Below are 20046 nucleotides of genomic sequence, written 5' to 3' on the forward strand. Positions count from 1 at the left end.
TCCATTTACTTCATCTGTTCAAACTGGATTAAATTTTGCACTTGAAGAAAGCTGATCCCAGGGTATAGCAGCTGTCCTGAATTCCTAAGGCCGATGAAACCCGCTTGAAAGTTTCCAGGAAAATACGCATGCGCAGTGCCGCGGCTTCCAGTGCCTGGAAGAAATCCTGACAGGGACCACAGTGCGCGTGCGCGGGGTTCCAGCGCGCCCGCCCCCGGGGGCGGAGCCTCAATTGCACAAGCGCACTAGCTCGGCGGGAAACTTTCAACTGGCAGCTCGCGCGAAATTTTCAGAAACTTTGATCCGCTGCTGGAAATGATGACATTTTGCTGATTGTTTTCTCTTTTTTTTAAATAAAGAGGAAGCTAAAAACGGGAAAGGTTTTAAATCAATGCTCCTGAAATCAATCTGCATAAGGGAAAGAAAAGAAATATATTTTTTTTAATAAAAAATAATCAGTCAAGCCCTGGCTTTCAGGTCAGAGCTCCGGTTCAGTCCGTGCCAGTGAAGCGCTCGATATTAACCGCGTTTTAAAATGTCGACCGGGCAGCTGGCCGGTTATTCCCCCAGTTTCAAGAAGCCGTCGGAGACGCTGAGGCTGAGGAGGAAGCGGGCCCGCAGCTCGCCGCGCCTCGGCCTCTCCTCGGACCCACCGTCGCCGGCTGAGAAAGAGGAGCCGGGCCGCCACAACAAACGGCAGAGGGGCAGGAGGAACCCGTTCGTCAACATCGGCAACACCGGGTGGCTGTCGGGGGCAGAGGCCGGGGCGGGCTGGCCCGAGGAGACCGGCAATCCCCTGCACCGCTCGCTCTCCGCCCAAGAGTGGAAGACCGCGGCCGCCGCCGGCAAAGCGAAACCGAGCAGCTGCGAATGGGACGGCCAGGTGCAGCTTCTAAGTGTTTCTTTCGTCAATGTTAGAAAGCGTTAAGATAACCGGGTGAAGGCGTTCATAACCAGTTAGAAAGCGTAAAGATAACCGGGTGAAGGCGTTCATAACCAGTGTAACATTGAACACGTTTCCTATAATAAACTGCGCCGGATCTGAAATAACTCAATATTCTCTCCTAGGAAGCAAAATAGGCATGCTCAGTCGGAATTTTTTCAAAATATATCATTTTTTCTTAAGTTGTGTGAATGTGGCGGGCGATTCAAAGTATTTTAAAACTTTTTTTTAAGGTACTACACTGCCGGTGTTTGACCGCCTGCCTTTTAGGAGGAGTTGTTTGTTCATTTGGGACGTTGTTGCACAACCCACAGAGGGGCAGCAGCTGACAAAGTACCGATTCCTCCTATTCACCGATTCGACACCCAGTCCTTCCACGGCAAGAAAAAAGGGACCTTCAAGAACTTTGTAATAATTGGCTGACCCAAAGAGTTTTAACTGGGTGGCAAAAAGGGGAAATGCTGGCAGAATTTGGAGATAGAAGTCGAGCTAATGTTTCAGCTCGATGACTTTTCCTTATGCTTCTGGCGCTCCTTGAATCAAAATCAGACTAGCTCATCATACTTGCAGACTTCGATGTAAGAGTTGGTGCAGTTCACCAGGCGTGGGAAGGGGTCATTGGAAAAAGAAACGGGTTTCGTAGTTGCAACAGTAATGGTCGTCTCTTGCTGAAGATGTGTGCTGAGCATGAACTCTTAAATACCAACACAGTTTTCCACCTCCCTATTGTAACAAGATGTTGTATGCTTTGGCATCTAATTGACAATGTCATCACCAAAAAGAGGAACAAGAGGGTTATGCATGTAACGGCAGTGCTGACTGTTGGACTGACCACTATCTTACCATTTCGAAGCTAAATATCAAGATCTGTCTGCCGGGGCAAGAAGTGTCTCAAGGCTCAAACAGGCAGTCGTGAAGGGATCTCTTTCTCTGAGAAATTGCAGAGTCACCTACATATCATGAAAATAGACACACTGCATTGGGATGCCTGAGTGACCTTCAGGGTACCCCACTCCTCCAGAGGCCCTTGGCCCTACCTCTTGTAAGCATCAAGATTGGTTCAATGCAAACAATGAGATAATCCAGAAACTACTGGAGGAGAAACTTCATCTCTACATGGTTTACTTTGATAACAAGTCATCACTATACCGACGGAAGCATCCACAGGACTCTCCAGTGCAAGCTCAGAGAGATGCCAGACACTTGACTGAATCAGAAAGCAGATGAATGTCAGACCACAAAGACTGGAAGAGATTCTACAATGTTCTAAAATCTGTCTAGTGGTTCATCACCAATCCTCTGTGCCTACAGGTCAATAATGCTCAGAAAATGTCCAAGTACTAGAATGAAGGACAGAGCAGTTTAACCACATTCTCAAGCGACCTTTATCCACCAACGAAGCAACAAGCTGCCACAGATTCATCACAATGATTTGGCAGTTCCATGACTGCATGCTCATGTGAGTCCTGGATGAGTCTTCTGACCCATTTGTGTAGTCAGGGATGGAGCTAAACAGGGCTGCATGCACTCCAATGCCGTCCACAATGGTGACCCTGGCACCGAAATCAAATATCGCATGGACAAGAAGCTGCTCAATCTGAGACACCTCCAGCCAAGGACCAACGTCTCCAATGACATACTGTGCGATTTCCTGTTTGCTGATGACTGTGACCTATCTCTAGCTCAGGGTTTCAGTCCTTGACTAGAAACTGTCAATAGTGGATAAGTTCACTTATTTCAGCAGCACAATCTCAAACTGCCTATATTGATGACAAGACACATGCAAGAATTGCCAAAGCAAGTGTAGCCTTTGGCAGACTTCGAACATCAGTAACACTGCCTGTTAAACTGAAAGTCTAGAGCAATATTTCTGCCCACGCTGCTCTATGCATGTGAAACTTGGACTGCGTACTAGTGTCAAGCTAAAAAGCTCAACACTTGAGGCGCATTCAGAATTTTCTGATGACAGGACAAAATACTAGATGCTGAGGTGCTTACCTGAGCTGGCATGCAAAGAATTCACACCATATTCAGTCAGACAGAACTGAGTTGGGTTGGTAACGTAGCTAGAACGCCTGACTCACTTACCAAAGTGAATCTTCTATGGAGAGCTTGAGCTTATGGTGCACTCAAAGTGATCAAAGGAAGTGCTACAGGGACAGTCTGAAGGTTTCACTTAGGAGTTTTGATGACAACCTTGAGTCCTGGAAGAAGCTTGTCCAGGATTGCTGCACCTGGTGCAGCCAAATAAAAAATGTTGCAGCTTCCTTCAAAGTCAAGCGCATATCATAGGCAGAGAGGAAATCCTGAGCCACCAACTCATCTAAAACTGTCGTTTGCATTATCCTGTCCTATTTGTAGCAGAACCTTCAGGTCACAGATCGGCCTTAGCAGTCACCTACGCACGCACTGGAGCCCTACCAAGCACCCTAGATGATGAACGTGGTAATCTTTGCCTCAAAAGACGAACACAAAGTGTCACCATTGTTTTATAACGTAGGGAAAGCTGAACCAATTTGTGCAAGCAGCAGTGTGATTGATAATGAGCAGATAATCTGTTTTTAGTGAAGCTGGTTGAAGGATAAATATCAGGCAGGACACTGGTTAGAACTTCCCTGTTCTTCGAATACTATTACAGTCATTTTGCAGATGCTGCCTCTGTGTAGGATGTACTGCTCTAGAGTGTCAACTAGATTACCTTATCAAAGCATGTTATGTCAGCTGATATTTGACTATGCATGATTGCTCTTTTAGGTGTGTTAGGTAGTTAAACCGTTAAGGCCTATGGAAGGTGCTATACAAATATGTCTGCCCAGAAAAAATAAGGGTCATCTGCTCACTTCGTGATGGCATGTTGACCATGTGATACAGAATGATTCCTCATCAGATGCTTTTCTGATCACCAGTGACACCAAGCAAGGCTGCATAATGGCTCCAGTTCTGCTTGCCATCATCGTTTTCACCATGCTTTATTATGTTGAGATCTTTGTGTACAAGTAGTTCAGGACAGATGGCAACCTCTTTAATCTGTAAAGGCTCGCACACAAAGATCACAGAACAGCTGCTAAATGAAGTTTTGTCTGCTGCACACTCTGGAGGACGTCCACTTGCTTGTTGTCCACTTTGCCCAAGTCTCAAGCCTTTGACCTTGCAAAATTTGTCTTTTCAGACTCATTGTACCTGCTGTAGGCCACAAACTTCAAGACACCATAATCACAATCAACAAATACCCCTCAGCTCATTTCAGAGGTTCTGCCATCTGGGAGCATCCCCTCCAACACCACCATGTTGGATGATGAAATCGACCATCGCCTGACAAAAGTATGCTCAGCATCTAGCAGGCTCACCCACAGTCTTTGGAGAGAGTGTGGAGTTGGTCTCAAAACAAAGATCAAAGCCTACCGGACAGTGGTTCGCAAGTCATTTCTCTGTGGCTGTAAGGCATGGACAACCTAACGGTGCCGCATAAAGCTACTAGATATAATCCACCTTGACTGCTTAAGATCTATCTGCAACATCAAGTGCCAGGACAAAATCCCCTACACCAGCTCTTGCAAGGTGTTGCATACGTGGTATCAAGAGCGTGCTCCTCAGAACTCAGGTTCTGTGGTTCATGTGGAAGTTTCCCACATAACCAAAGATAATATTCTGCAGCCAGCTGAGCATGGGATTCGCACCTTAGGACATTCCAAACTCAGATACAAAGACATTCTGAAAGCCAATCTCAAAGCCTATAAGTTGGACCTCACTACATTTCACACTAACGTCCTATGTGGGACATTATCAAAATGTTATATGGCTGGTCTAGTTCAGTTTCTGGTTAATGGTAACCGCAACCCCCACCCCCACCACCACCACCACCCACATCAGGATATTGATAGTGGGGGATTCAGCGATGGATAATGCCATTGAATGTCTTGGGGCAAAAGTTAGATTCTTTATTGTTGGAGATGGTCGTTACCTGGCATTTTTGTGCTACAAATGTTACTTGCCACTTGTCAGCCCAAGCCTGGATATTGTCCAGGCCTTGCAGCATTTGGACATGGACTGCTTCAGTATCTGAGGAGTCGTGAATGGTGCTGAGCATTGTGCAATCGTCAGCGAACATCCCTTCTTCTGACCTTATGATGGAAGGAAGGTCATTGATGAAGCAGCTGAAATGGTTGGCCCGAGGGCACTACCATGAGGAAATCCTGCAGTGATGTCCTGGAACTGAGATGATTAACCTCCAACAACCACAACCATTTTCCTTTGCGCTAGGTATAATTCCAACCAGCAGAGAGTTTTTCACCATTCCAATTGACTCCAGTTTTGCTAGGGCTGCTTGATGCCACATTGTCAAACGCCGCCTTGATGTCAAGGGCAACCACTCTCACCTCACCTCTGGAGCTCAGCTCTTTTGTCCATGTTTGAACCAAGGCTGTAATGAGGTCAAGAGCTGAGTGTCCCTGGCAGAACTCAAACGGCATCAGTGAACAGATTATTGCTAAGCAAGTGCCATTTGATAGCACTGTTGATGACCCCTTCCATCACTTTACTGATGATCGAGAGTATACTGATAGGGCGATAATTGGCCAGGTTTGTCCTGCTTTTTGTGTACAGGACGTACCTGGGCAATTTTCCACATAGCTGGGTAGATGCCAGTGTTGTAGTTTAGCTTGGTTAGGGGTGCAACAAGTTCTGGAGCACAAGTCTTCAGTACTATTGCCAGAATGTTGCCAGGGCCCATAGCCTTTGCAGTATCCAGTGCCTTCAGCCGTTTCTTGATGATATGGAGTGAATTGAACATACACACTGGAAAACCAGTAGTTAAGACTGAGTTCTGATTTTTCTCCTACAACTTGGCAATTGCACTAGGAGCCATTATCATAGGAAAAAAATACTCAATTGCTATGGAAGATTTATCCCCATATCTTGGACCTAGATTTCTGAGCAATTTCATTACATTTTGACCAACTGTAATGCTGCCGGTAGGCCAATTACATGTTATCTTGAATTTGAGTTAAGATTTTATTTGTGTGACAAAGTATTAATATTGTGAATTTTCTCTTGGATAAACAGGTGTCTTCTAAGAAAGATGAAGATTCCATGTGGGAAGGCGAAGACTTAATTTCTCAAGTGCAGTCAGGCCCTGTACTAATTCAGGTTAAGACTTTGTATACCATTCCTATATGCTTTATTTAGTTTTTAAAATCTATTTACCGAAAGAAAAATCTTCTCTTTTTTTGATTCAATTTTTAACACCTCCATAATGGAGCCACACCACTGGAAAACTACATTTACTTAATGGCTTACTTAAGGTACTTTGGTGATGAATATGTGGCATGTTTGGTAAGGCAATGAAGGCTGATAGTATGGAAATATTTAAAGAAAGATTGCTTGCTGTTCAAGGGGTATTAGTTTTTTGTAATTGGCCAGATTTCTGGTCCTGCACTTTTATTTATTTGAGCTTTGGTTTCATGAGTTTTCAGTGGGTAAGAATGCTACTTTGAATTACTGAGGTCTTGGTTGAGAAATGCACCATGTGGAATGCCCTAAAAAGTGAATATCTGGAAACTGAGCAAGGACAGGACACAGTCTGTCTGTGATGCCCTCCGTAATTAAAACAGTCATTCAGTTTCTAAGCTTGAGGGTAAAGAATTACTTATTACTGTCTACAGAGATCAGGAATAGCTGGTGAAGCATCCATCCCATACACCAATGCCTGGCTGTACAGCCAAGTTGGTGGTCTGTTCCTCGGCTTTTACCATTGCTACTTTATAACCAGTCAGAGAAATGTGAAAGAGTCACTTGAAATGCCTACTTTATCCCTCTATTGCCTGATCAGGTGGCATAGCCAAGATACCTCTCAATTTGTTCATGTAAAGCAAACTTTTCACTTGGCCCAAGTTTTTAAAAATGTACAATTATAAATGACAGCAGTTTAAAATTAACATATATTATAATCTTGCACACGCTTATATAGAGCCTATTGTGTTTTAGTGTTTCAGAGCACTTTCTTTAATGAATTAAGTTTTGAAGCATGGTGGCAATTATATATGCATATATGTTGAGTATCTTTTGGAAATCCTAATGCATACAGAACAGCCCTTTCCTCTTCCTGGAAATAAAGCCACCATTGCACTAGTATGGGCATCAACCAACCATGGCAATTAAATCCTTGTGGCACCCTGAGCACCTGACAGATTAAATTGGCAATGAAATGTATCCCAACACACACATTCAGTTCTGCTCTTGATGTCCAGATGGGACCATGAACCTGTTCATGAAATTCATGCATGTAACCCCATTTCCTGTGCCTATTCTATTACTGCACAATACTAGCTGGCTACACTGCTACATATATCTTTTGCCCAATGCAAAGGCAAAATACAGCAATGCTGGAAATCTGAAATAACAGAAAATGGTGGAAATACTCAGTGGGTCTGGTAGCATCTGTGGAGATAGAAATAGAGTTGATGTTTTACGTCGATGACCTTCCATCAGAACTGGAAAAAGTTAGAGATGGAGTGGATTTTAAGCAAGACAGATTAACAAATGATGAGTCCTGTGATATGGTGGCAGGCAAGAGAGGTTAAATGATAAAAGTGTTGACATTGTAAAGCCAAAGGGAGTGGTAATGGGATAAGTAAAGAAATAAAGATGTATCTTGAGGTGTGAATGGCAGAATCAGGAACAGCTGCCATTTGAAAGTGAAAAGAAAAATGAGAGACAAACCAAAACCAACAAGAAAGAGGAAACAATTGCGACAGAAGTTACAATCTAAAATTGCTAAACTTATGTCAAATCCGGATGGCTGTAAAGTGTCTAACTGAAAGGTGTGTGTTTCTGTTGAGCTTTTTTGAGTACTCTTGGAGGCCGACGACAGTAAGGTCAGAGTAGGAGCAAGGGAAAGAATTAAAATGACAGATGAGCAGAAACTCAGGTCATGCTTGTGGACTAAATAGAGATGTTCCATAAACCAATCACACAATTTGCATTTGATCTCCCAAATGAAGAGGACAGCATATCGTGAGCAGCAACTACACTATACTAAATTGAAAGTACAAGTAAATCGCTGTTTCACCTGCAAGGAGTGTTTAGAACCTTGAAAGGTGAGGGCAGGTGCTGCGTCTCCTGCACTTGCATGGGAGGGTGCCCTCAGAAGGGGAGGGGGCATTGAGAATGCTGTTGGGGGAGGGAAGGGGAAGATGTTTGATGATGATATCACGTAACTCGCCTCTTTCACTTGCTGTTGTATCTTTTCCCAGTTTTGAAATGCTCTCATTGTTTCTTTCTCCACAGATGTTGCCACAACTGCTGAATACTTCCAGCATTTTCAGTTTTTCTATCTTTTGATGATCATGGTGCATTAATACCAAACTTACCTACTTCTGCATTGTATTATAGGTGGCATTACACTTTTGCGGAGTCCCCATTATGTGAAAATAAAGCTCCACTATATTGTGACTTGGTTTTTCTTCAAGTTTTCCTCACTCCGTGTTGTCTTTTAGTGGGTAATTATTGCAAGAATGGCAGCAGCCCTCCTCTACCACTGAGCCAAAACCTTGAACATCAAATGTAGAAGTCAACCCAGGCATGCACTTTTCAGCAATGTCTCTGGATAGCAATCAGGAGTCATTTTTTAAAAAACTTTTCATGGGAATTTGGCATCGCTGGCAAGGCCAGCATTTGTTGCCCAACCCTAATTGCCCTTGAACTGAGTGACTTGCTAGGCCATTTAAGAGTCAACCATGTTGCTATGGGTCTAGAGTCACATGTAGGCCAGACTAGGTAAGCATGGCAGATATCCTCCCCTGCAGGACATTACTGAACCAGGTGTGTTTTTTTTAACAAAATCAATAATAGTTGTCATGGTTACCGCTAGTGTTATATTCCAAATTTATTGAATTCAAATTCACCAGCTGCTATGGTGGGATTTGAATCTATGTCCTCAGAAATTAGCCTGGACCTCTGGATTACTGGTCCAGTGACATTACACTATATCACCATCTCCCTTTACAGCGGAAGAGGCCATTTGGCCCATCGAGTCCATGCTAGCTCTCTGCAGAGCAATCCAGTCAATACCAGTAGCCCTTAAGGTTTATTTTCTTCAAGTGCCCACCCAATTTCCTCTTTGGAATTGTTGATTGTTTCTGCTTCCACCACCCTTATGGGCAGTGTGTTCCAGATCATTACCACTCCTATCGTTAAAAAAAAAAGTTCTTCCTCACATTCCCCCTGCAACTCCTGCCAAAAACCTTAATTCTGTGTCCTTATCAGTTAAAGGTAGTTTTTCCTCGTCTATCTTATCTCAACCAGTCATAATCTTGTACACTTCTGTCAAATTTTCCCTCAATCTCCTTTGCTCCAAGGAGAGCGACTCCAGTTTTTCCAACGTAACTTTGTAACTAAAATCCCCCATCCCTAGTACCATTCTGGTAAATCTCTTCTACGCCCTCTCAAGAATCCTTCCTAAAGTGTGGTGACCAGCATTGGACACAATACTCTAGTTGGGCCCTAACTAGAGCTCTATAAAGATATAGCACAACTTCTCTGCTTTTGTACTCAATGCCTCTATTTCTGAAGCCCAAGATCCCATATGTTCTGCAAACCACCCTCTCAATATGTCCTGCGACCTCCAATGATCGATGCACATGCACCCCCACGTCCTTCTGTTTCTGCACACTCTTTAGAACTGCCATTAAATCTATATTGCGCCTCTCTATCCCTTCTGCATTATTTTGCATTTTTCTATATTAAATTGCACTTGCTTGCCCATTCTGCTAGCTTGTCTGTTATGTTGCAGGCTTTGTATCATCCTCACTGTTTGCTATTTCCAAGTTTGGTGGTATCGACAAATTTTGAAACTCTACTCTGTATTCCAAGATCTCAGTGATTCATATACAGCAAAAAAATAGCAGTAGTCCTACCACTGACCCTTGGGAAACACCACTCTACCATCCTCCAGGATTGACATTACTGGCATTTTTTTTCCCCTTTCATCATTCACCAAGGTGAATTGTACCCTCTTGGCTGAGATCACTTAACTTGGCACAAACTTGGAAACTCATTTGAGATCCTCTGGTCTGTACATTTCTGTATGATGCTTTCTTCAGTAAGCCATCTCAGCAGCTCCTCTGGGATTTAATTGTTAACGAGGTCAATGTGATTTGTTGTTGGTAACCACTACAAAATAGGGACAATAATTTTTTTTGAATAAATTTTAGTGCTATAATCCCATGGTTTTGCTGTTGACAGAACCAATTGCCGTAGCTCAGAAATAGATCTGACCACCTGCAATATATGTTGTATACTAGAATAAATATTTTAATCTCCAAAGTATAAAAGGATATTGTAAAAAGGAAAACAAAAACAGAATTACCTGGAAAAACTCAGCAGGTCTGGCAGCATCGGCGGAGAAGAAAAGAGTTGACGTTTCGAGTCCTCATGACCCTTTGACAGAACTTGAGTGAATCCAAGAAAGGGGTGAAATATAAGGAGTTTGTTTCCTATACCAACTTTTATTCTGGATTTGATTGTAACAGGTCACCTTTCCTATTTTGTTTTCCCAGAACTTACAGAATCCTGAAGCATTATCTGAATGCACATCTTTACCCAAAGAGTTTCCTGCAGACTGGAGTGTCAAAACATGGGTACTTTTCAAATCCCCTTACCCTTTTACTTGGACAGGTCATCTCAAGGCATCAGAGGAAGCCAAAGGGTTAATACAGCACTGTCGTTCCTCAGTAGTTGATTTCCCTCTGCATATAGAGGTACTAAGTGAATTGTCTCTAACATAATTGTTGAAAAAGGCGCGATGTGAAGCTATGATCAAAGTAAATTTTGACTTATTAAATGCACTTCACTCTTAATTTCAAATAGCTATTAAAACTTGATCCAAATTCAGTTTCCAGCTGATGGTGTTGATTTTTATTTCTACTGTACATTAGATGGGCAGATTTATCAGCAGGAGGCCAAATTGATTTTTGTGATAAACGTCTCAATTAAATACAAGAGGCAAGGTGCCAGCACTAGTCACAACTCTTGTAGACACCTAGTCATTTTGAAATCCAGTTGGTCAGATGTTGAACTGGGCCTTCAGCTTCAAAGGAAGAGCTGAAAAGAGCACGAAAAGGGGACCAATGGAGCAGCACATTATTGTGACAGAGAAATTTAAAAGAGCAGCAAGTTGAGATGACAGGCAGCAATACTCTGCCACTGGCCCCAGTCCATCACAATCTCTTTCACTCCAGCCCAGCTTTTCTGCCCTTTGAGATCCTTCTTAAATATACTCCACTAGGTCTTCTGTGGTCAGCCCAGTCTTCTTCCTCCAGCTGGTGGTGTCTGTTGTACAGCTACTGGGGCAGGGTGTACATCCAGGAGGCGAAATGCGGAATGCATGTACTGCCAACCTCGGCCGTGGCTCTGTCATAATGAGGTGAAAGAGGGCTTTAAGGCCAAAATGTCCCAAAAAATAGTCATTACAAGACCTGTTTCTGGCTTAGCACTATTGTAGCTTCTTATCTCTTTCAATTAGAGCTACAATGATCATTGTCTGCCCGTCGTTTGAGAGTGACTTGAAGAAGCAGCAGTGACAGCTTTGACTGACACCAAACCGAATGAATAGATCCTTCATTAATTATCCTTCACTAGTTTCAGGTGGGTGTGCTGTCTGCCTAAATCAAAGCCAAGCTGAAAATTCAAAGAGGCAGGTCTCCAGCAGTATATTGCTTTTTTGTGTTGCAATTTTCCTCCCCTTCCTTCCTCATTAAACCAGATAAATGGGGAAATAGGGAGACAGAAATTGGCCTCAATGTGCTATAGTCATATAAACATGACCTCAAGTTACTCATTCTGCCCTCACACATTTCTAAAGTCAGGTTGTTTAGATTTAATCCAATACTGAATGAGCTATAATTCATTAGTAAGCACAGTTTGTCTCACTCATTTTTTCTTTTATCTAGGACCCAAGATCATGCACAGATTTACGCTGTGCATTTCAGCAGAGTCTTGTATACTGGCTTCATCCCTCTCTGCCATGGCTATCGCTTTTCCCTCGAATAGGAGCAGAACGGAAAATGGCAGGCAAGAACAGTCCGTGGTCACAAGATGTAGAACTCCAGCAAGTGCTAATGAGTGAATGGTACATGTTTTTCTCTTTTTTAGAAACCTAAATTGTACAAGGATTAAAATGAAAATGATGGAAAGTCTATTGGAATGGTTTACGCACTCTACAAATTGAGCTGAGGCTTGTTAATGCATTTCACACTTGATAGTGAGGACTCTTGCATACCAAAAGTCTGGGCTTTGAGCTTGAGATGAAAGGACTGTTACTCAGTCATCTTACACAAAAAGGAAGAATTGATCAAATGGCTTTCTCGATTGTAAAATTCTGAGTGTGTCTCATCATTGGGGTCACCTGCAGTACTGAAGAGATGCAGTATTTTTGTATGATGTTTTTTAGATGAGGTTTTACAGTCACATCTTGTCAGCCTGTTTAAGGTGGGCATAAAAGATTCCACGGCTCAAAGAAGCTAGGGAAGTTCTCTTGTCCTGGTCAGCATTCCACTTTCAACACCAAGGAAACAGATTATCAAGCCCTTTTGTTAATTTGTTGCATGTAAGATTTTTGTACAGTCTAGCTGCTGTATTTCACTGCATTGCAGCACTAAAATGTAATGTATTCATTAGAAAATGCTTTGATGTTCCCAGAGGGTATGTGAAGTTATCTAAATAAGTGCAAAGTCTATATTTCCTCACTGCTGACCCAACCACAACTACAATGTGCATGCTTGCAAGTTGAATGTCTAAGCTTGCACTTGGAAGGTAGTGTAGTAATCCAATTCCTAGCAGAATCAAAATTTAGTATTGGTCAGTGTCTACAGAAGGAACAAAGAGACGATTATGAGGAGAGAAAAATGAATTTAATTAGTTGTAAATGACCACCTTTTTCTTCAATTTCCCCAGGTCACTCAGCTTTAGTTCATTATATAACTTACTACGAGCCAAGCTTTGCCCCTTTTTCTACTTCTGCACATATCAATTCACTGTCCTGTTCCGGGCACCTGGAGTAGCAGGGAGTGGTGTGCTGACGGCTGTTATTTCCCCTACAACAAGGGGCCTTAGAGAAGCTATGAAAAATGAAGGTAAGATCATATCTCATCATATATGTGTAAAACTGTTGTTTTGGGAGAACACATTTTAAAACTTTATATACCCATGGTTGATACTCGGGTTGATTCGTGATCTGTTGAGTTTTATTGTAACAAATCTTTTGTAAGGTACATTGTGCAAAAATATTCAAAAATGTTCATAGCTGAGATTATTTTGGCACTGTATCATTGCTTTTCTTTTTCTGCCCCCTTCATTCAAATGGCTTTATGATCCAGTTGAAACTTGCTGATATTCCAGTCATGTTATGATACAGTGAGTGATCATTCAGTGAAAACAGCAACATTGGCACCCGTTGTGGATACCCTGTTGCTCATGGCTATAAGATGGTGCTTACTAGCTGATGACATTGTTACCTTTACATAGGGATCACATTTTCCTTGCCCTTGCTGGAAGATGGTAAAAATGGAAAGAAAAAAGTAAACGAAACTGCAGATGTGGAAAGAGACACTCTAGGTTTTGAAACACAGGAAGCAAGCTCAGACATTCATAAGTAAGTCTTCCTTATGGCTACGTTGATGTGGAAAAACACTATGGGTATATATCCTGTACATCTCTTTTAATTTGATTGCCGCAGGTAGTTATTCAAACAAAAAAGTCTAATTTTAAAATCACAGTTCTAATTACCATCTATGAACTAGGCATACTAGCATAGACCTTGTAAAACGTTTATGGTGTAATTAGTATCTTTTATTGCCACAGGACTTTTTTTTAAATACAGGATTTCTGGTTATTCTTTCACCAAAATCTTTAACTGAATCAAAACGTCTCACTCTGGAGAAAGCCACGTTAAGCTGCCTATGTTTAAATATAGGCCTAGGAATATAAATACAAATTTTGTCAAAAGTCTAGCCTTGTGACTTGTTTATCATAAAGTATGAAAGTCCCATTGAGAATATTTTCTTAGCTTCCATGCTTTCCTTCCACCCCTGCTCCCTGGCCCTTCTAAAGCCATGTCCCATCTCTCCCACCCAATTGCTCCCTCCAGCCAAGATAGTTTGTATGTTCTTGTTGTGTTCTTTTTTTCCTCCATCAACCCTGCTGCCACCACCAATCATGGATAGCCAAGCAGGACATCACTCATCTCAAATTGGGTTAAAGAAACTGCAGTTAGTAGTAACGACTTCCTGAAACAACATTTGTACAAATTTTCATGCATCTCATCTTGCTAAAAAAATAAAGAATTCATTTCACCACTCACCTCCAAAAGCTAAATGCATCCTACCAGCCTCCGCATGCGTATCTTCACATTCATCTGCCTTTTTTTTAAATCAGATTTTCTGCATAAAGCCATTGTACCTGCACTTAATTTAAATGTTAAACATTCTTTGAAATGTATTTCATCAATAGTACATAGAAATTTCCCAAGACTAAAAGCATATTATGGGGCAGTGATGTATTTTCTGCTGAGTGCAATGATCTCAGGCTACAATTCACTCCAGAAAGAGTGAGTGAGTAAAAAAATTGTCATGCATCTCATCTTGCTAAAATAAAAGACTTGATTTTCAATACTCGCATCCCAGTTAAATGACACCACAAACTAACCCGAGCACCATCCACTAAATAAATCCACCACAGACACACACCTTATTGTATTGAATGTAACAATTTTTGATCCAATAATCATATGCTCAGGAAAGAATGAATGAAGCCAGCCTGTACCTTAAGACAGGTTTATTTTCAAAACTGCAGAGTAAATACAGACTCTTCCGTTACCTAGTGTGAACATCTTTTTATACCCTAGTAATGAATGCCTCCCAAGTTGGGGACAACTATTCTTAATTACCTATTTAAAGCATGACATTTATTGCAGCACAATTTCAACATTAACAGATTCTCTTCATGCAAAAAGTGCATTTTCTTTTCAGATAAAAAAAGTAGAAATTGAAGACAGAAAATGTCACATTTTCAACAGTTACATCCCGAGTTGGCCCTCAAATACCCCCAACAATTTTTTTCACTACAAACCATCCTTTTGCTGAAATAATCTGATAAAACTGGTGGCTTGCATCAAACTACTCCATTTGTTGCAGACTTGCGGTCTCAATTAGTAATCCTTTTTTCACTCATACTCCCTGCGGAGTGTAAATTATCCCAAAGGGATAGATTGTCAACATAACATTGTACTGGGACATTTACCCTGGCATTTCTTTTAAATCTAAAAAACGTTACGTCAATCACCTGACTAGCGCGAGACTCTCTGCAGCCAGGATGTTCTTTACTACTCATCTTACTTCCTTGCCTTTCCAAGCCAAGGGACAACACTTCCCATTTTCACTCAAGAAATATTATGAAACCTGCTTGAAAATCCATCAAAGTTTGCCAAAGAGGTGTCACCGAACACATTCAATTTTCTGTTCTTGGTACTGCCTAAAGTTGGAAACTTCATACACATTTCTCCATCTTTAACTTATCTTGTAATGTTTTGTTCACCCATAAGATGTCCTAGACCTTGGGATGTTTCATTATAGCACTCAGTTCAAGATCATCAAAGCTTGCATCCAGCCCTGTCAGTATGCCCAACCAATCTATCTAGACTTCACAGCTGCTCCCTCTCGTCCCTCAAAGCATCTGCATATTTGTACGGACCTAGCCTGCCTGACTGTGGTGGGGTTAACCTTCTCCAAATAAGATTGCTGGTGTAAAGTAACCTCAGACCCATACTATTTTGTGATAATGCTGGATGACCCCCATTTGGGACCCCTGAAAACTACCAAACACCCTCCAACTATCCTATTCCTTATGTTTAGCTTTATTCCCTAACTTGTTAGCCATTATAAAAACCTCTCGGTCATGGGAATTCCTGCTTCTGCTCTTTTGGTGTAATAGTTCAGCATTCACCACTCTGTTGTCTAGTCAGGCTGCAACCCCTACTTGCCTATTGAAGTCTTTCCAAGCTCCTACTGTTAGACTCCCTGTATACCCTATGAATGTGTCCTCGCCTGGGACTCATCACCCGACCCATTACTATAACTTGAGCTTTGCTTCCTTATTTTCCATTCTTGTACTCAACTCTCCCAGTCCATCCTCCTGGACATTCAGCCAATTCTTAAATTTTCCAGTAGATTTTACTGCCCATCCCACCACTGTTGCATCCCTCCAGTTATCCAGTCCTTCTGGACGGTACAATACCCCGGAATCCATTTTGGGCACCCATCCTGTGATAAACATGAAAGGGCTATTTTTTCCCAATCGGACTTTCTACCAATATCTAACTCCTGATCTATCACATCTAATCTCGCTGGGTCTGCCCCACAAAGTTTATGAGAGTATGAGATGCACATGGTGCTTAGTCATCTGCTGACACCGGACTCAAATTTGCATTGACCAATAATTACTTCATTGCAGTTTCCTTCATCATCCTATTCTCAGTGTTGGAGGTATCTGCTTAGTGGGTTATTTCAAAGACACTATTCTTTTGCTGCAGGCAATTCATTGCATAATGATATTTGGAATCATAACAATAACACACTTATGATCACCATCCCAGACCCGCTTTGTCTCAATTCTTGGTTACAAGTGCAACCACCTATCAGACCACCTATCAGACTTTGTCAAAATGTTACAAACAGATTTCAGTACAGTCTTGAACTTCAGTAACCATGGAGTTTCCATCCTTTTCTGTACAGCAGTGTTGTCTGTGTTTGATAGGAAAGCAGCTGGAAATAACGGCTTTTCTAAAAAATTTTAAGGTAGCGGCTGTTTGGTCTAAGAACAAGTCTTTTCTGTGAAATTGAACCCCCATCAAAACCAAAGGCCTATTAACATGAGAAATGTGCACAGTCCAGTAACTTGAAAGCCAATACAGACTCTGGGATTTTAAGATTAAACTTTTTTCAGTCTCTTATACCACTTATCAAAGTCTATAATATACTCCTCTATGGACTGATCATCTGTTTTCTTAACTCTATCATACTTCATACACTTCCTACAAATCATTTTTGTAAAACTTATCCAAAAACTGTAATAGAAGGGTTAATCTTTCTTCAGTGTCCAAGTCATTCACATCCAATTCAAAATTACCTTACACCTAATCTTATGTTTTGCTGGAAATGACAACACCAAGGCCATACCTTGCTGCTTCCAGGGTCCACATTTCAACTTCATTTTCCCATTGATGATATGATTCCACCTCCAAAAAAAATGGTAGATAATCAAAGTTTACAATTTTGCATCTGTTCTGTACCTGAGGTTGCCAAGAGTAGTATGTTTCTTTTTCAACAACCAATTACCAGAGCTCAATGTCCATCCTCTACTATCATGTTATATCCACTATTTGTTTGCTCAGGAAAGAATGAGTCTCAAGCCAGCCTTTACCTTAGGACAGATTTATTTCCAAGACTACAAAGTAAATACACAAACTCTTCCACTTTCTCTCAACCGCCAGCCCATTGTGAACACCTTTTTATACTCTAGTAATGAAGCCCAATTGGGGACAGCTATTCTTAATTACCAGCTGAAAGCGTGTGCTCTATTGCAGCACAATTTCAACATTCACGGCCAGCTGGAATAAAGGAGGAAGATCCTAAATCAACAAATGCACCCCTTAAGCTGACCGGTCAAAACAATCTGGACAGACAAAAAAAGGGCATATTATTGTAGATTGTTCAGTATTAGATATTCTATTTTTTTAAAAAATATATCAAAATGACTAGAACTGAGGCAACATTTGGAAAAAGTGGTGAGAAACAGTTAACATTTCAAGTTGTGACCTTTCATTAGAACTGCAAATAGGAAATCCAGACACAGTTGCAACCATTTGTTGCAAATAGATGTGTTTCATTAATATGCTAATGTTTGTATATGTTGTAACATACCAAATTGAAAACTGAAAAAAACAATAAATGTTGAAGGTTGTTAATTCTATCATATAAGAAAGCTTATTTATAATTTTGATAATTTGAAGCAGTTAGGAGGCCTTGAATGACCGTTAATCAGTTTTTTAAATGTTTTTCAATGAATATGTCTCTGCAGTCATGAAGGATTAACTGGCGCACATTTTTTTTTTCATTTTAATGTAGAGAACAAGCTGGTAGTAGTGATGATGATGATGGAGGGTTTTCCTGGCTCAAGGAGATGGGAGTACAGGACAAAATTAAGAAGCCTGATTCCGTGTCCATTAAACTGTATCCTTTTAAACCCAGATTTTGTGGTGGATGAAGAAGTGAAACGGACATGCTTTTGGTGAGGAGAAGTTGGCACAGAATTGGAGTTTTCATTTTCACCATTTTCTTAAATGATTTTGCAAACAGAACACATATAGTCGTTTGGTAGTACAGAACCTGAGTATTGCTGAAAAAAAGACGTACTATTGAAGCTTTTCCCTCTTTTGTCCATATTTGGGCCAAGGTAAATGTGATCTGGAGCCAGTAGGCCTGATGGAACCTAAACTAAGCATCAACATGCAGGTTATTGGTGAGTCATTTGATTACGTGCCACTAGATAACACTCAATTATTCCTTCTATCATCGTGATGATTGGAAGTACGTAAGAGCATAGAAGTAGGCCGTTTGGCCCTTCAAGCCTCCTCCTCCATTCAGTAAGATCATGGCTGATCTGATCGTAGCCTCAACTCCACTTTTCTACCTGTCCTCTATAACCCTTGACTCCCTTGTCAATCAAAAATCTATCTTCATTCATCTTTGAATATATTCAATGACCCAGACTTCAATGCTCACTGAGAAAGAGAATTCCAAAAACTAAGCACATGCTGAGAGAAGAAATTCCACCACATCTCTCTCTTAAATGGGGAGACCCCTTATTTTGAAACTGTACCCCCTAATTCTAGCTTTCCCCACATCCTCTCAGCATTTACCCTGTCAAGCCCCATTAGAAATGTTTCAGTAAGATCACCTCTCATTCTTCTAAACTCCAAAGAACATAGGGGGAGAGAGAAGAGGGTAGGAAGTTGGAGAAGAAATGTGGAAAATAACAAATTAACCAAAGTTTAGGTGGTGGATGGGAAAGGTGGGTAGTGGGGGGACTTGCATAATCTTCCCTGGTTAGCATTCCAAAGGGACTGTTCCATTAGCGATACCTGATCCACTCCTCAGTCACCCCCATACCTTTCCAACATCACTTTATTCCCTGCAAGCGCAGGAGGTGCAACACCTGCCCTTTTACATCCTCCATTCTCATTGTGTTAGGCCCCAAATACTCCTTCCAGGAGTATTTTAAATTTAGTTAACAGTATTCACTGTTCAGGATAGATGATCTCTACATTATGTTCAATCTGCAACTGTGATCCCGAGCCTCTGGTTACCTGTCGTTTTAATTCTCCACCTTGCTCCCACTCTGACTTTTCTGTTTTCAGCCTCCTGAAGTGTTTCAGTAAAACTCAGCACAAGCTTGAGAAACAGTACCTCATCTTTCAACTAGATACTTTACAGCCTTCCAGGCTCAACACTGAGTTCAACAATTATAGATTGTAACTTCTTCTATTTTGTTTCCTTTTCCTTTTAGTTTTTTTTCTTTGCTAGCTTTTAGATGGCAGCTGTTCATGATTTCTAGTATTCACATTTCTACAAGACATCTTTTAACTTGTCCCATGTTCCCTTTGGTCTTGCAGTATCAACTCTTTTGTCATTTAATCTCTCCTACCTTCCATCATATGAAAGACTTTATTCTTATTCTTTTTCCCATCTTTCCCCTTTCACTTGCTTAAAATCTGTTACATCTGTAACTTTACACATTTCTGATGATAGGTTATCAACTCAAAATATTAATTGTTTCTTGCCACAGATGCTGCCAGACCTACAGAGTATTTCCAACATTCTCTCTTTTTATTGTCGTCATATTTCACTTGGGGAGTGCCTTTTGAGCAACAGCTTTCAAAAGCAATTATACTGTAGTTTGTGCAGGGAATTTCTTTTGGTGAAATTTAAGTTGTTACAAATTCCCACTGAAATTAATTGTAGAATTTTGCTTAAAGACCGCACTAGAGAGGAGTT

The 20046-nt window shown here is 41.2% G+C and overlaps 1 protein-coding gene across 5 annotated transcripts in view; it reads left to right on the forward strand.

The window, feature by feature from the left end:
- The first annotated feature begins 357 nt into the window (after window positions 1-357).
- Window positions 358-20046, forward strand: part of LOC121290535 (protein downstream neighbor of son homolog) — a 54415-nt gene continuing 34726 nt past the window's right edge. For all 5 annotated transcript variants that reach the window (XR_005945822.1, XR_005945823.1, XR_005945824.1 and 2 more), the window contains exons 1-7: window positions 358-883; window positions 6005-6088; window positions 10498-10698; window positions 11890-12068; window positions 12893-13071; window positions 13463-13589; window positions 18118-18222. Coding sequence is in view for 2 of the 5 variants with exons in the window: in XM_041211020.1 (XP_041066954.1) it covers window positions 536-883; window positions 6005-6088; window positions 10498-10698; window positions 11890-12068; window positions 12893-13071; window positions 13463-13589; window positions 18118-18222 (1223 nt within the window). In the remaining 3 variants the exon portion in view is untranslated. The remainder of the gene's footprint in view (window positions 884-6004; window positions 6089-10497; window positions 10699-11889; window positions 12069-12892; window positions 13072-13462; window positions 13590-18117; window positions 18223-20046) is intronic.

The sequence above is a fragment of the Carcharodon carcharias genome, chromosome 18, assembly GCF_017639515.1.
Source record: "Carcharodon carcharias isolate sCarCar2 chromosome 18, sCarCar2.pri, whole genome shotgun sequence".
Taxonomy (NCBI): Eukaryota; Metazoa; Chordata; class Chondrichthyes; order Lamniformes; family Lamnidae; genus Carcharodon; species Carcharodon carcharias.